The 16,554-nt window shown below is 41.5% G+C and overlaps 2 protein-coding genes across 6 annotated transcripts; one reads left to right on the top strand and one right to left on the bottom strand.

The window, feature by feature from the left end:
- Positions 1 to 20: 20 nt before the first annotated feature.
- On the bottom strand, positions 21 to 4,323 carry rab9b (RAB9B, member RAS oncogene family). The gene is made up of 2 exons (XM_003445886.5): positions 4,182 to 4,323; positions 21 to 3,250 (listed from the first exon to the last, which is right to left on the bottom strand). The coding sequence occupies exon 2, from the start codon at positions 3,171 to 3,173 to the stop codon at positions 2,565 to 2,567; it is 609 nt and encodes a 202-aa protein (XP_003445934.1). The 5' UTR covers positions 3,174 to 3,250; positions 4,182 to 4,323; the 3' UTR covers positions 21 to 2,564.
- Positions 3,471 to 9,846, top strand: fut11 (fucosyltransferase 11 (alpha (1,3) fucosyltransferase)). Of its 5 annotated transcripts, none has more exons than XM_005467896.4 (6): positions 3,471 to 3,916; positions 4,901 to 4,956; positions 6,758 to 7,099; positions 7,236 to 7,616; positions 7,969 to 8,591; positions 8,764 to 8,914. In XM_005467896.4, the coding sequence occupies exons 1-6, from the start codon at positions 3,901 to 3,903 to the stop codon at positions 8,912 to 8,914; spliced, it is 1,569 nt and encodes a 522-aa protein (XP_005467953.1). In that variant the 5' UTR covers positions 3,471 to 3,900. The 5 variants fall into 5 exon arrangements, with proteins under 5 accessions (XP_005467953.1, XP_013127171.1, XP_005467956.1 ...); XM_013271717.3 differs by having other exon boundaries at positions 3,626 to 3,916; positions 4,882 to 4,956; XM_019367704.2 differs by having other exon boundaries at positions 3,659 to 3,916; positions 4,812 to 4,956; positions 8,764 to 9,846.
- The last annotated feature ends 6,708 nt before the right edge of the window (positions 9,847 to 16,554 follow it).

The raw sequence follows: 16,554 nt of genomic DNA, 5'->3' as shown, positions 1-16,554 counted from the left end.
GTCAGTGTCAGGAAAATACATTAGCTCTCCAACAACTGCCGACACATCTCATAAAATGAGACTTCTTCATGAACAGAAAATGGAGCAGTGACTAGAGCTACTGTGTGTTAAGCTGCATTTCCACCTGAGCCTCTCTTATAACAAAAAGGTTCCTTCAGACTATCATTAGTCTCCATTTCCTCTGCAGTGGAAGATCCATAGAGAAGCTGGACATATTAAAAAGTGCTGGCTGTTTTTTCATTGTTTGTTTTTTTTTAAACATGTCTGACTATTGAAAAATATAGTAACCATGTTACATCGGCTGCCTCTGTCCCTCTCAGTTATGTAGGTCTTTGTGCCTATTTGACAGGCAGAGCTTCACACACACACACACACACACACACACAGAGAGAAAACGGAGTGGTCACAGTCAACAAGATGAAGCCTGGACAAAGTCTGGCATAGGCCTCTTCCCTCGGGGTGGTTTAGGGGTGACAGCATTTCTAATCAGCAAAACTTGTATTTCCCAAATTCACCAACACTGCTTCTTCTGTTTATTTACTCTAGTTACTTTATTTACCCCTAACACAGAACTTATTTGGGCAGGTCGTTAGCTATATTAACAGCTGTCAAAGCAGATTTTGCAAGTCATTTTAGATTTTTTTTCCATCTATTTGAGAATTAAGCCATTCTTGATCAATTTACTAGTTGACAGTCCCCTCGCTCTTATTTTGAAATTTTAGTTTGTGCTAACCAGCTAGCACCAACTTCCGGTCCTGTTTTCTGCCTTTCAGCAGGCTGACCAGAATTTCTTATCTCATGGACTCAGAATCCACAGTCTAGGACTCCATTTTTGTTCGTTTGTTTTTTCTGCTCTGTAGATGTGACCACTAACCACAAGACCACTAACAAACATCTGCAGCAGGTAGAGAGCAGCTTCACATGTCACTAAAGCTGAGAAGAACAAAGACAATTGTCTCCAAATGCAGTACAAGGAGGTGGAAGTTTGTATCTGGACAAATCTGCAGCATGAACGACTCAGAAATCAAAAATCGCTACAGCACAGTATCGTGACATTATGTGTGGCGATATTGTATCAATACAGGCACATACAAGGGGACTCGAGTCAACTGGCTGCCAGCTGGATGTATTCTAGTTACATTCCTATAGAACGGGAAGGTTGCTGAGCACAAATGTGAATTTCTTTCTATCTATACACCAACAGAGATTTGAGATTTTCCACAATTTACCACAGTTAATTTCTTGTATTATCAGAAAGAGATTGCATGTAATCGTCAAGATGACCCCATTCAATCACAGACTGATAATAGACTGACCCCATCTTGTGGCAACATTTACCGCAGGTTTTAGTGATAGTGTTGGTGGAGTTGGAGTTAGACAATGTTATCTTATTGGATAGAACTGTTACAAAGTTTTACTCTGAGGATGAAATTTGCAGTTTAAATAAAGGTAATAAATGGTTAAAATGTTAAAAAATGATAAACGCTAAAAATCACAGTAATCTCTTATCGGAAGTAAAATACTGTAATAATAATACATTGTGGGGTGTCTGGTAGTTCCCATCTAGTGGACAGATAGCTGAATATATACGTTATTTATTTCTCCCAAAATATTTGGAAATTAAAAGAGTCAGAGGGGCACATTATATGAGACGCTATTTAATTTCATTTTAAAAAAATGTGTGGGTGTGCATAATTTCTGGGCACATTTACAAACGCACCCCTGGTACCATGACAATTACAATCCAATTCTGAGCAAAACACTGCACTCTCTAGCTTACTCAATTACAACTGCTCTCTTCATATATATATTTTTTTTAGATAAACCAGGCAGGCGAACCAAGTCTGAGTGTTGTGCTTAACAACAGTAATCTCCAATATAAGCCTTAAAGTAAGCAAAATAAGCAACTGCAACAACTTGAAGTAAGATGACTAAGATGGACTGGCTGAATGCTACAAGTTTAGTGCTGCAAACATTATTATCACTGTCCCTAAACCAAGGGAAAACACTGTTGCACAAACAGGAGCTTTTTGGAGGTAAATATTTCCCAGAGAATTTAATCTTTAGACCTTTGTCCCTTTGATGGAAACACACAGTCCTTTCAAAGGCTCCTAGTCCCTTAGGAAAGTTCCTATGGTGGAAACACAGCTTTAAGGAGCAAAAAAGGAGGGCTCTTCAAAGGTGGATTGGTATATTCTTTGTTCAAATGCATTTATTTCAAATTATATTATTTTGATTTAAGTTAATCCCTTAAATGCACTAGATGCTATAGTCCCTGCACAAGCTGGAAACAATGGTTTGTACCATACTACTGGCAGCACAGCTTGTAAGTGTGCCGGTACCTTTCTAGGAGCAATAATTCAACATTCTATAAACCAGCTAAATCCTTGATACGCCTCCTCAGAGCAGGTGTATCCTATTCATATTATCTTCAGGGAACACTGCACTCAGTACTTTGTACCAACAGTACACGTACCATAAACAATATATGACTGGCTCTTAAAACTACCACAGGCAAGTTTCAGCCAGAGGGATTAAAACAGGGTAGATTCACACCTATCCAATCAGCAGCAAGATCTTCGGGAGGTTTTGCGGTTGCCATGGAGATCAATAGTACTACTCAAGAGCGCGTGATCAATCTGGTCCTCAGCAGCCAGAACCTCCCTGACAGCTGCCTCAAACGCAGCGGTGACATTAGTGTCATCTTTAGCACTGGTCTCAAAGTAAGGGCAGCAGCCGTTCTCTTCGCACCAGGCCCGCGCTTCATCCTCCCCGACCTCCCTCTGCTCCATGTCTATCTTGTTGCCCAGTACCACAAAAGGGAACCGCTCGGGGTCTTTGACGTCAGAGTAGTACATGAACTCCTTCTTCCAGCTGCCCAGGTTCTGAAAGCTCTGCAGGTTGTTCACGGCAAATGTGAGCAGGCAGCAGTCGGCGCCTCGGTAGAAAGGTGTACGTAATGACTTGAAGCGCTCCTGACCAGCTGTGTCCCATATCTGAAGAGTGACAAGGCGTCCATCCACTTCCAAGTCCCGATTAAGGAACTCCACGCCAATGGTGTGGAAAGACTGGGAGTCAAACCGGTCTGTTACGTAGCGGTTCATCAAGGAGGACTTGCCCACTCCACCATCTCCCAGTAGGATTACTTTGAGCAGCAGGTTCTTCCCACTCATCGTGCCACCCACCCAACTAGGCCTCCTCACAGGGCTAAAGTCCTCCCCACTTGGTGGTAAACCGGGGTGAACCTAACCTAGAAAAAGGAAGGGCAAAAACAAGAAGTGGAAATTACTGCTGGTCATTGGGATATGAAACATAATGACTTCTCAGAAAACTTTTAAACGCTAAAACAGTCTGTGGAATTGTGTTCGCTGATGATTCAGAGTAGGTAATTAGAGGAACAGTCAGCAGCCACAGGATAACTGTTATAACTTGGAAGTAAACCTTTCTGCGTAATTAAAACCACATGACAGAAGTGTAATGGTTGACTAGCTTCAGGGACAAAATGACGGGGTGAAGGACCGAGATGTCTGCCAAAGGTCTCTGGCATAGAAAAATACAGGGTAGCAGACAGCCCTTCTGTTTACGACATGAAACTATAATAATGGCTAGTCCACACATTATGCACTACAGTGAACAGATGCCAACTACAGATTAGGAAGTAAAAATTAAACATTAAAGAAAACGTTTGTTTTGTGGCACATCATGAGGAAGCCTCCAACACCACAACAACAGGCTGACCATAAACCCACTCTGTACAGCACCACCACTGCACCTGCGCAAACCACAAATATGTACCAGCTTGCCAAACCGTGGCAATTAGAAAACAAAAACTCTCGCTGAACTCTCTTGACGATGCTGTTTGTGAAACTGTCCGCAGAAGTGCTTCAGAGAAGAAGTTAAATGGGAACCGAAACAGGTAAGACTTCTAAATCACGCCATGCGAGACAGTACAGGGGTTGTAGTATATAGCGGCTTAGCAACCCTCCCATCAAACTAGCAAGCTAGCCGACTAGTCTGATGCCTTGTTGACATTCCATCCCGGTCAGGCTAACCGTTAGCTCTAATTTATATGCGGCTCAGAAGTGTTTTAAAAGGCGACGCAGTTACCAGTAGCGGCTGTCGCAGCGGGCTGGTGTTTTAAAAACTGAATGGATATCGTAGAAACATTTATTTCTACTTACCCTGCATCTAGTAGGTAATATTGCGTGGCTGTCCCGCTACCCTACATCTGACTGAGATTCAGTGTCGTGACGTGCGCGCCCCATCGCGGACCTGCACGTGCACACCGCCCAAGCAAAGCGGGGTCCTAAAGCCCGTAAAATAAGGGGATACCCCAAATGATAAACAAACGGAAGAAAACACTTAAGCATTGCATTAATACACTAAATGCTAGTAATTTGTAATTTGGCATCTTAGTAAAAAACATCATTTATATGCTTTGCTTTTTGTAAAACTGTGAGTTTGAAAATGAATGGATAACAACAGTAATTATATTTTAGCATTAACCTTTACAGAAACACAAATAATTTTGGAAATTATCAATACTGTTTATTTAGGGCATCTGTGACATAAATCGTACATTGGGTCGTGGGTAATCGTTTTGTTAAGAACTGTAAGTTTGTAACATTTTGCATTTGAGTTCAGTTTGAATAAAAGCTGGATTTATGAAAATGTGCAGGAATTTTAGTAAATCTTACTATTTGCTTTGTCTCTTTCTACTTGTCCAAGCATAATTTACTGATTACTGATTTACTGATAATTTTCCAACCCATTTAAACCCAGAACTAGACTTAATTTCCTTTCTCTAACAGTGATTTAGTGACAACTATTCATCCTCTGAGATCACTAACCATCCTTCTTTTGACACATCATGTGATGAAGTGGCCTTTCTGTCTCTCAGTACACAAAACCAGATGCACTGACCTGACAGTTGAGCTGATGTGGTTTTCACTTCAGGTATGCTAAATGTTACTCTGGATGCATTTCATGGCCCTGACCTCACAAGGGTGGCCCCCTCTGCTAAACTCTGTGTAACCATGATGTGAAACTGACTTCTGTCACTTTTTACTTACACAAAAATCTTAGAACTGAGTTCTATTGTGAGACTGATATTATTTTTGAAAATCAAATTATACAAACTCTTCAACTGCTCATTCCACTGTTGAACTCTAAATATCTACCGTAGGCTTTAAAGTTCCACGTTTGACCTGTGAAAACTGAAAACTGGATCATGATTGGTTCCCCACCTCATTCCAAAGTCACAAAGTCATCTTTTAAGTATGAGTTTTAAACTCTGGCCTAATTTAATTTAACTTACATTAAACATTAATTTGATTTACATTAAATTTAACCGACATTAATTTAACTTACATTAAATCGAGTCAACCGAAAAACCATCCAATACTGGACACACAAAGCTGCCTCCTCATTCGGAGCAAGCTAATGGCTCAGTCACACGAGCCATTAGCTCATGAATTTCTCAGTGAAATTTCTCCCTTTAGCAGAAACTATGAACACATCCTGCAGTGCCAAGCTTTATGCAAACGTTCTTCTGCACAGTCAAGCTCAAAGATGTAAAAATAATAAAAATGCTTTTTTAAATGGGAAGTGACTTTATGTCAGATTTACACCAACATCCAAATCAAGATCTGCCAGTATTGCACTGTTAACAGCAGTAAAGGTGAACTCAGTACTCAGTATATTGCCATCAGTCTACTCAGTAAGACTGATGGCAATATGCTGGCAATCTGTCTGCATTTATAAATTAGACAACAGTTATTTGCAAACCTTTGACAGTCTCTCTCAGAGAGACTGTAGTTGGTCCAAGTCGGACTGTGACTGTTGCATAAAGGTTGTCTCCTATCAGTTGACCTATGCAATCGTCTTGTGATCAAAATTGGTCGTGAGAGTGCAACACCCTCAAGCTCCATGTAGCCATTTAGTTACCACGATCTCCAACTGGTTGCAGGCAGCCACCATAGATGCAAGGAGATTGCTGTCCCTTCCTTGTGACTGAGCCTTTACCTTACTTTGAATTAGGAGATAGCTTTGCAATAAGTTTACCCACTGTTGGATGTTTTTTCAGCAAAGCCGATTTAATGTGAGTTTGCTAAGATAATCTTATTTTAAGACATAAAGGACATGTGTTATTAATTCTGCTAATGTTGTTTGTTTTTAGAATGACTTTTGTATTTGCTTCAAGTTAATATGACTCTCTAGGGGGTTTTTTTTTATCTTAAAACATATAATCTATGTTTTTATGTATGATTTGTTGTGTTTGTTGTGGCAAAATCCGTTAAGTATCAAAAGATTCTGAACTGAACCTGTCTGACATAGTCTTACTCCCGGGCTGTAGGTGGCGCTAGAGTGAGATATCTTTGAGACCCGAAGAAGAAGAAAATCAGGACTCTACAAAAAAAGAAGTCAGCTGTTAACTGATGTTTGGGGCATCTCGTTAGCCCTGCTCATCAAAGCGAGCTTGCGTGAAAAGTAGCGCTAGATGTTTTATTTTGTAAGCTAAGAAAAAGCCCCTTTCACGTGTTTCCCGCGGAGATGATGGTAGGAAACAGTGTGAATGTTCCGATGCTCTCCATGCTCTGAAAACACTGGCTCTGTAGAGTAAGTCGCTGGATTGTTTGCGTAGCGGACCGCATTTATACAACCGTATTTATAAAGCAAAAAGAATCACACTGCTGTCCCTACACAGTAATGTGGTGTTTGTTTTAAATGTGTGTCTTTGTTCATTTCACCCCTGCAGATGGCGGGTAGGAGCAGGCTTCTGCCCTTTGCTTGTCTGGGGTTTTTCGGGGTCCTGTGCTGGGTCTGGGTCTCCTTTGCCTCCTTTCCAGATGACCAGGTGCTTCCCCTGGAGGCCTTGGATGCACTTGACCGAGGAGCCTTTCAGCCTCAGAGTGCTCTCTCAGAGATGGAGTTTGCCTCTGTGGTTTCATACAGAGGACCAGGAAACCGCGACCGTCGCAGTAACAAGGAGCTGCCCATTCTCCTCTGGTGGAGCGGTGGGCTGTTCCCACATTTTCCAGGCGACACTGAGCGCATCGACTGTGCCACGTCCTCCTGTCTGGTCACAAGCAATCGTAAGGTACCCGAGATACTTACCCTCCTAAAACACCTTTCATGAATCTCCTCCCTTAGACAGGAGGAAGATGCATGCACACATTAATAATAATTAGCTTCTCAGGTTGCTCTGCAACTAATCTTGAGTTTGATCTTGAAAGGTGCAGCTGTACAAACGGACAACATCCATCATCTTTTATGGGACAGACTTCCGGGCATATGAGGCGCCTCTCCCTCGTCTCCGCCACCAAACCTGGGCACTGTTCCACGAAGAGTCACCTATGAATAACTATGTCCTCTCTCATGGACCGGGAATCCGGCTGTTCAATTACACCGCTACGTTTCGCAGGGAGTCAGACTATCCCTTGACCCTTCAGTGGCTTCCTTCTCTGGAGTACTTGCTGGAGCCTGTAGCTGTGTCCTTGGAAGAGAAGAACCGCCTGAGGAGGGAGGGTCTGGCTCCAGTGCTCTACATGCAGTCTCACTGTGATGTACCGTCAGACAGAGACAGATATGTAAAGGAGCTCATGAAGTACATAAAGGTAAAGTGCAGAAGAATTCTGCTGTGTAATAACCACAGTGAAAGAGATTATGGTCCTGTGTTTTTTAAATGAATGATATAGCGGTCCGTTACCCTTAATGTTTTTTTTTCTGCTTCACACAAATGCTGAGATTCTTTCTCAGTGGTAAATATCTCCTCTTATTTTACTACGCACTGCACAGCAGATAAAAATCACTAATCTTTGTGCTTCCAATTGCAATAGCAAATGTGTAAATGGTTTGTATAGATAATGCTCAGTGGAACAGCCAAATCTGTCATTGTGTAATAATGAATCTGTTCCCAGATATGCCTTAACTGTGTCTCCCATTGTTCCAAATATTATCTCTGTGTAGATCGATTCTTATGGGAAATGCTTGAACAACAAACCCCTACCAGAATATCTGGAGGACACGGCCACTGCTACCGGTGAAGAACCGAAATTCATGAATTTTGTGGCGCGCTACAAGTTCCACCTGGCTCTGGAGAATGGCCTCTGTCCAGATTACATGACTGAGAAGCTGTGGCGGCCTCTCCACCAGGGGTGCGTTCCCGTTTATCGAGGTGCTTCCGCGGTGGCGGACTGGATGCCCAACGACCGCTCGGTGATCATCGTAGATGACTTCCCCTCACCCAAAGCTCTTGCTGACTTCCTCATACAGCTGGACGAGAATGACGATGAATATGCGAAATATTTAGAGTTCAAGAACCCCAGCCGCATCACTAATACTCGTTTGCTAGAGTCACTGAAGACTCGCGAGTGGGGGGTGAATGACATGAGTAAACCCAACTACCTGAATGGATTTGAATGTTACGTGTGTGACCAGGAGAATGCTCGATTAGCTGCAGAGCGAGCACATAAGAAGGCCCCTAAGATGAATCAACCACCTCGGCCTAAAATGGCCAATAACTCTCACATGGGTTGCCCGCTCCCCAGCCCGGGATATGGAGATGTCAAAGACTTACCTTCAGACGATGGGTGAGTTTGTCTTTAAATGAATCACAGCACCAGGTGTGAACATAATCTTTTTTTTCCCCTGTACTGAAATGTGAACAATAATGTCCTGCGGGGAGCGAAATCGGTCTGTTTTAATAGTCTAATTAAAATATCCTCTGTGATGAGCCTAATCTGTTTGTTTATCTGTCCGCAGATGGTTGCAAATATGGCCTCAGGATTACTGGCAGAGCCTCGACCAAGCAGAGGGGCTGGAGTCTCTGATAAGACACAACGAGTCAGACCCTTCTCTGCTGTGGAAGCACATGCAAAGCATTGCTGTGAGCAGAGCCAGAGGAAAACACTGACACAGGCCTTGAAACAAACGGAGGATGGAGTCCGTCCAGGATTATAGGAGTGCCCCAGATTATCTATCCCCCCTCTTGTTTAAATGAGGGAATGAAGTACACATTGCTCATAGTTTTGCACCCAAGCCAACCCCCACCCCCTTTTTTACCCATGTGAGTAGTTTAGTTATCCTGAAACAAATTTTGCTATTTTGTTGAGCTGACATTAAACTTTGCCTTCATCCCACGCTCAGTAATGGGAAAATAACGTTCTAGACTGTTATATGCTAATATTTTCCAACCGGTTTTATCACCGTAGCTGAGGTTCCATTATATTGCCCATAGTTAGCATTAACTACTTGGAGGACCATTGTCCCAAATGGGCACACTCTCATGGGATGCGGCTTTTCATTAGACTGGGGCAGAGCCAAAGACTTGTCCTCTGTACCGCGGGAGCTCTGCCTAACTGTGTGTGAAGACCATCAAGGCGGTAGCCAAACGACTGCATCAGCTTCTTTACAGTTACTCAGCAGGTAGCTGATGGCTATTAGCTAAAATCCCATTTAGATGCAAAGCTATTGTGACTATGCAAGGAAAATATTATTTCGCCAAGCAGAGGAGAGGTGCAAATGTAAATTTAGTACAACCTCGCATAGGGACGTTACCACTGTTCTCAGGATCAGCTCAGCTTGGAACAACTCTGAATTTTTATGTTAGAATATCACCTTGTCTGACAATTTTCTGTTACATCATTTAGGATCATGTGCAATAATTTGCAATCATTCTTTTCTGAAACACTCTTGAGACTCATGCATCTGGTAGCAAACTACTTTTATATGACATGTTTACACCAGGATTATAGAAATCGTTTTATTTTGCTAACAAAGCATCATACATGCAAACACTATTTTGTATCAAGAAGAGCAAAAAATAAGTAAATATTTTGTAACCAAGTTTGGGTTTTTTTCCCTCTTGTTGCTAAATTCTTGTATCCCTCTCACCAGTATTAGTCTGTTCACATCAGTGTGTGACGTTGGACAGACGTATCCTTCATAGTAAACCGAAGCAGATAAAGCTTTCACCACCATCAAAACACAACGCAAGGTTTTAAAATATGTCATCATCAAGTTTAAGAAATCATACTCGGCGGTCACTTTAAGCTACATTAATCGTGAGTTCAAACAAATGCAGTGCAAACTTTGAAAAAAGAGCAGTTCTCGCTTTGTGTGCGAATTAACATGCAGAAAGAGCGAGGAGGTCTGCGAGGCTTTCAATGATCAGATGGCAGCGTAGCAGGTCTCACAGTGGACTTTCCCGCCGTGTAGGAACATACTGTGGAGAAGGTCTCCCATGGGTTTCTTACACACATCACACTGAAAGATAAGAAAACCACGAGATAACGCCTTGATGAGAAATTTTTGCAGGAAAACTATTTGAGCTACAAAAACGTAATTATCTGGTTAAACTTGCCTGGACGGGCAATAACAACAAACATCATTTATGTTACTGCTGTTGGCAAAGACACTATTTTTGATTCACCAAACAATTTTTTTTAAAGGTGTATTTTCTTTGCAGTATTATTTAGGGGGAAAAAAAAAATCAACATTGTATCTGCCTAAATTACCTTAAAGCAGGAAGGATGGCAGTTGATGTTGAGGTGCTCAATGGTAATCTTGGCATCATTTCCCACCTGCTCTCCGCAGTATGTACAGGTAGTTGACAGTGGGATCCTGGAGTAGCTGATTGAGAAAAGATAGGTTGACCACTGAATCATGAACAGCTACAGTGCACTGAAGCTCAGTCTGGTTGAATAACAAGATCTTTGGAGTCCTATGTGAGGGAATTTAATAAGTGTAAATAATCCTTTGATGTCCCCGCTTAGCCTCTTAATGAGCAGGCTTGGTGGAATTTCTGCCCTGCTGCTTGCACGTATCTAGTTTTGTCAGCAGCGGAAATAACAAAGCGGGGGAGAAAGAGCTGCGGCTTATAGCTGTGGTTGCGGCTTTAAAACGCATTTAGGGAATAGTCTTGTTTATGGAGGTGCCATAGGGATAACCAAGAGGCTACACATGCTCAGCACTCGAAATATGCAACTGAAATATGTCAAATAGTGTAAACGGTAAAACAAATGCTAGTAGTCACGACAGAAATATTGAAAGGTGAAATGTAAGCACCATGGCAACCCCCACAGATTCAAATGTTAAAATAATAAACTTTATGACAGGGAAAAAACAAAACATGTTTACAAGCTTGTACAAAAAATGGTTTTGGTGTCTATAGTTAATTTTGATCTCCTTGACAACTCGGGTCTTCTAAGCATCATCTCAGCTGATTCATGTCACCGAATTTCTCAGCTGTGTCTGCAGTATCTCTGCTTTTTGCAGCATTTTTCAGTCTGCTAAAAATGGAAAAAGCCTAGCCTACGACAGGTCACCAGTCTGTCGCAGGGCTAATACATAGACACAGAAAACCATTCACACTCACATTCACAACTATGGGTAATTTAGAGTTACCAATTAACCTATCCCCACTAACCGCATGTCTTTGGAATGTGGGAGGAAGCCAGAGTATCTGGAGAGAACCTACGCAAACATGGGAAGAACATGCAGCTCCACACCGAAAGGCCCCGGCCTAATGGTGAAATTGACCTCAGGACCTTCTTGTTGGGAGGCAACAGTGCTAACCACCATGCCACCTTGCTGCCTTAACTATCATTCCAGATTACATTTGACCTGTGAATATTCAGATGATTTTAGATCTTTAAATCATAGCTGTTATATTTTCATGCCTTTGGTAAAACGGGGCATGTTATTGCATAATAACAGAGGTTTTCCATCTGTAGAACAATATACTCACACAAAGAGTGTGAAATCTCATAAAAACAAATATTCTCCTTGTTTTCTTAAACATCAATTAATGTCATAAAGTCTGTCTATACATTATAAATATATCCGTAGTTCAAACTTTGATAGAGAGACTTCTAGGTCTGGTTCAAAAAGTGTGAAGTATGTTTTGTAAAAAAAACCCACTGAATTATGTAATGGTACACCTTTCTCTGTCATAGGTTAAAATGTTACTATGTAAGATTTATTCCTGAAACATGTTCAGATTTATAAACAGTGATTCCAGCTGAAGTACTTGAACTGTGAGAACTGAAAGCGGACACAGTAACACAGCTAAAAGGGTTTGAAGTGTAGTTAAGAAGGAGTTTTGAGAAACGCATGAATACAGTTTAAATGATGTTAGTGAAAAAAAAGGCTGAACTGCCACGTAAAGAGCAAGAAGTGAAAGCAGTTGAAGTGTTGAGAGAGAAGTAGGGTTCAGGGTTAGAGATTGTGTTATTACCTGGAGTAAAGAGATGGGCTGCTGTAAGAATAGCTGGTGGAGCTTGAAGTCAGGTAATCTGACCTACTATTGGAAACAAGAGCAATGAGTAAATCATCATGAGGGCAGTGCTTGCAGTTTTTTTAAAGCAGTATTTTATATCAATATGGCAGTTGACTGTAAATAATTTATTGGCCCCACCTATCGAGCGTGTCTCTGGGGTTCTGCAAGGACGTCTCAGTTGCATTGACATACTCCTTCACAAACACAAACGGCCTTAAAGGAGAGGCAAAGGGTGGGTTAATACACATACCTAAAATATATACACAATTGTGGTCAGAGGTTTGCATATACTCATCGTGGGTATGAATGTCATGGTGATTTATTTTATTTTTTATTTTTTTCAGGGTGGAATGATTGTACGACATACATCTTTAATGGCTTAAAAAAATTTGGATACACAAATATTTTAATAAGTAGTGCTAAAGGTTCAACAATGCCTTTTAACTTGACAAAGCCAAAGCTTGCTAACTTCTCATTAGTGATCATGACTGACTGGTAGTTTCTCTTTGCCAGCATAAAAATGATTTGTTCAATAATACTCATTGGACTGACCAATACTCAGATGTTCACTGAGTTCCTTGGACTTTTCCATTGTTCCAAGAAGGAGAATTGTAGATTTACATAAGTTGAGAGGGTCTCTTGGAGCCATTTCTAAACAACTGCAGAGTCCAGGTTCATCAGTTCAATCACCACTTTGCCAAAATCCAGAAGAAGACTCAAACTATCACAAATTGCTCCTGCTCCAAAATCGACATTTTCAAACTTGAGTGAAATTTGCGGTTGTCCTCATGGACAGATCAAATGCTTTTAGGAGAAAAAGATTTATGGCCAGACAAGACAAAGATTGAGTTATTTGGCCACTTTATAAGAGGTATATTTGGAGGAGTTAAAGGTGAGGCTTTCAAACCTAAGAACATTGTCAAGCATGGTGGTGGTAGCATCATGCTCTGGGCTGTTTTGCTGCTAGTGGTGCTGGTACACTGCACAAAGTGGGTGGAATAATAAAGGACTACCACCTCTGAATTCTTCACCTTTACATCCAACCAACAGCTAGATGGATTTAATTTGGACACAACTGGCTGTTCCAACAGGACAATGATCCCAAACACACATCAAAACTGGTTTTTGAATGGATAAGGAAGGCTAATATTATGCTTCTGGAATGAGCTTCCCAAAGCCTCGACCTCAGTCCTATTGAAAATTTGTGGAATAGGATTAAAAGCTGGGTCCTTACTATCTAACTGGCTAAGGGACATTTAACCAAATATTAGTGGGCGTGTAAGTATATGTCTGAGCCTGTGTATGTATACTTTTCAACAGCCCCAAATTATCTTGACGTTCACACCCATGAGTGTATTTAGGATTCTGACACACTTACATATGCTGTCAATCCAAATTAAATTTCTAGTTTGTACAGTCACTCACTTTTTGGTTTCAGGTTCTGGGGTTTTGACTCTCTCCTCCTCTTGTCTTATGGTCCTGGAATAGGTATCGAAACTGGAGACAGAGTGCAGCAACGTTAGTCTCATCTTTCACTCAATGACGGCATTACAGTGATGGGTTGTAGAGAAGGACCCCACATCTGTCAAATGCAGCTCAGGAGATAATCACTTCTGCCACTGCTTGTTAATGACACGCTGGTTAACGGGCTGTGATTTGACAAAAGGACATCTCTAATACACATCATTATTCTGACATCTGGAGGCTGATAATTAGAGGGAAGGAAATGAGGGCAAATTGAAAGACAATGGAAGAGCAGATCTTGTCATTCAACTTCAGTAATAGAGTTGAAATGGAAATCTGTCTAACCGGGTGTCATAAACGAGTTACAGGTAACTTTCAGTTACTGGATACAGCTGCGCTCTTAAAGCATTTGGCCCAAATCTCTCACCGCCTACTAAAAATGGCTGCTTTACAAAGAGACAAAAGCACATCCAGAAGGTGAAAGCGTAACACAAACCCACACGTGCTAAATATTTGATGGCGTGCATTTGTTTTTAGATACATTTCATAAAATAACCATTTATTCCACTCGTTGAAGAACAGGTAAATGTAAGTTTCATGCAGCAGCGCTCCATTGCTCAAATTTCTAGAGGCATGAAAGGATTTAAAAGAGAAAAAAAGGGAAAAGCCAGTGTTGTTACAAAAGTGAGAAAATCAACAGACGAGAGAGAAAATAACCCTCTGCATTACGCTGTCTGACTTTACAAGATCATAAACTTACCGATCCATAGAGGGCTCAGGCTCGCTGCGTATCTCCCTGGAAAGTAAAGAAAACTGTGTTAGACTTTTATAGTAGGCTGAAGCAGTCAATAAGCTGGACGCAATCCAGCAAGCGAGACTGCTGCATTTTTTAAAAATGTGTATGAAACTGATCTTTCTGGCTCACAGCTCCACCGGGGTCACGGTTTATTGACCAGCTGTGGTCTGCTTTCTATAGTACTGCAGCACTGCCTGATCTGAGGCCCTCCTCCCAAGCAGTGTGATTGTAAACTTCACTTATACATCTCTCATGCTCTTAACCTAAACCCTTCTAATCTCTACAGTTTTCTCAATACGCAAAAACCCCCTTTTCCCTACCTGATAGTAGTGATGGTTGTGACCGTCTGTGTATCCTCAGTGCTACAAAACAGAGGAAATTCCTGCATTATAATGAGTTTGTACAGGTAAAGATAAGACAATATTAAAGTTTAAAAAGAAAAAAAAGAACAAGCTGAAAAAGTTAATTATTCTCCGACTGAGCCGGGAGGATGTTTCATCTTGTGTTCAGCTTTCTTTCAATTAAATGCTTGACAGCCGCTGAATTTTAAGGTGCTATAATCACATCCTGCTAAAATAGTTTCAAAAAGGTGCTTTAATGTGCATTTAATGAGCTTAACCATACCGAAGATACCTTCCCTGCTCCTCCTCCTCTTGCTTCTCTTCTTCTTCTTCTTCTTCTTCTTCTGCTTCTTCATCCTCCTCCTCCTCCTCCTCTTCTGTGGTGATGGTATAGACAGTCGGTGATGTCCATCGGTCCCACGGAGAGTCATTCTCAAGGGACCTTGAACACAAACAAACAAAGACATAGCAGCATTGGAAGATGACCAGTTCACATGATGTTTATTCTTCCAAAGACAAAAAAGGTTGGGGGGTGGGGGGGGATTTGTTTACCACAGTTGTGGAGGAAAGTTGTAACAAATATATGTCTGACCTATTTTCATCAGCGCCAGTGCGCAATGTCTTCCGACTCGGTGAGCAAGGCGCTGCAAGAGTCTCGCTACTTCACCGCGGTGAAAAGGGAAGGAGGTTACAGAAATAAAAAGGAGCCAATATCCAAGATGACTTACTTCCTCTCAAACATGATGACCGTCTGTTGATCTTCAGCTTGGCCTTCTGCTTCTGGTTGCGCTTCTTGGCTGAGAGGGGAGAGACATTGAAAGGCTTTTAACACGCAATGGACACGGATGGGTGAAAGCAGATGAATGAAGCACAGAGTGTATAGTGTGGGGGTGCAAAAGTACATCAAAGCATGTCATCACCTCTCCTCTGTGTTCGACTCCTGGGCTGTGCTGGTTTTCCATGACCGCTGAGTGCTGATGCTAAAACAGCCAAAGTGGGGAGAGATAGCGAGTGAGAGAGAGAGAGGGAAAGGATTCGGGAGTTGTGACAGATGAAGCACATCAGACAACGCTCAAGCAGGAAGGTTTGAAAAAAGGATTTCTGTGGGTCTGCACTTTCCCTTCCACTCCCATTTCTCAATCATAGATTCATCACACAAGTATGCAACTGAGTTGGTTCAATACCTTGTTTTGTCAGTGTCAGGGACAACTTTGTTTCAGGTGCCAGAGAACGTTTCTATAGATTTCCCAGTGGCAGGCAATCTCCCTTTCCTCACAGTTCCAGTGTAATTGGTGTGTAAGTGTATGAATGGGTGCATAAAAAACTCATTGTGGAGGACTTTGTAGAACCCCCTAATGCTAAAAATGTCATCAATGCTCACAATATTACTTTTTTTTTTTTAGCTGAAACACATAAGCAATAACTAACATACTTTGTTTCTGAGCTCTTTTCCATTGAAGCTGGTAATGCACTAAAATTAAAATTAAAAAAGAAAACAAATAAGTAAATCAGCGTGAGCATGTCAATAAATCCAGAATCCTGGTGCTTCTTGTGTCATATTTACTGATTATGAATAACAATTCTTGCATTAGGTTATAAACTAAAGCAGTTGTAGCAATGAGGAAACCGTGTGCTAACATGATGAAATCGGCGCCACAAACAGAGGTTACAGT

Source organism: Oreochromis niloticus, linkage group LG2 (genome assembly GCF_001858045.2).
Source record: "Oreochromis niloticus isolate F11D_XX linkage group LG2, O_niloticus_UMD_NMBU, whole genome shotgun sequence".
NCBI lineage: Eukaryota > Metazoa > Chordata > Actinopteri > Cichliformes > Cichlidae > Oreochromis > Oreochromis niloticus.
This window is presented reverse-complemented; position numbering and strand designations above follow the sequence as displayed.

Bases quoted from the DNA above. Each gene is read 5' to 3' on its own strand.
- rab9b (XM_003445886.5), bottom strand. From the start codon at position 3,173: ATGAGTGGGAAGAACCTGCTGCTCAAAGTAATCCTACTGGGAGATGGT.
- fut11 (XM_019367704.2), top strand. From the start codon at position 4,876: ATGAAGTGGCCTTTCTGTCTCTCAGTACACAAAACCAGATGCACTGAC. The intron at 4,957-6,757 runs GTATGCTAAATG...TCACCCCTGCAG, and splicing joins TGATGTGGTTTTCACTTCAG to ATGGCGGGTAGGAGCAGGCT. The intron at 7,617-7,968 runs GTAAAGTGCAGA...ATCTCTGTGTAG, and splicing joins AGCTCATGAAGTACATAAAG to ATCGATTCTTATGGGAAATG.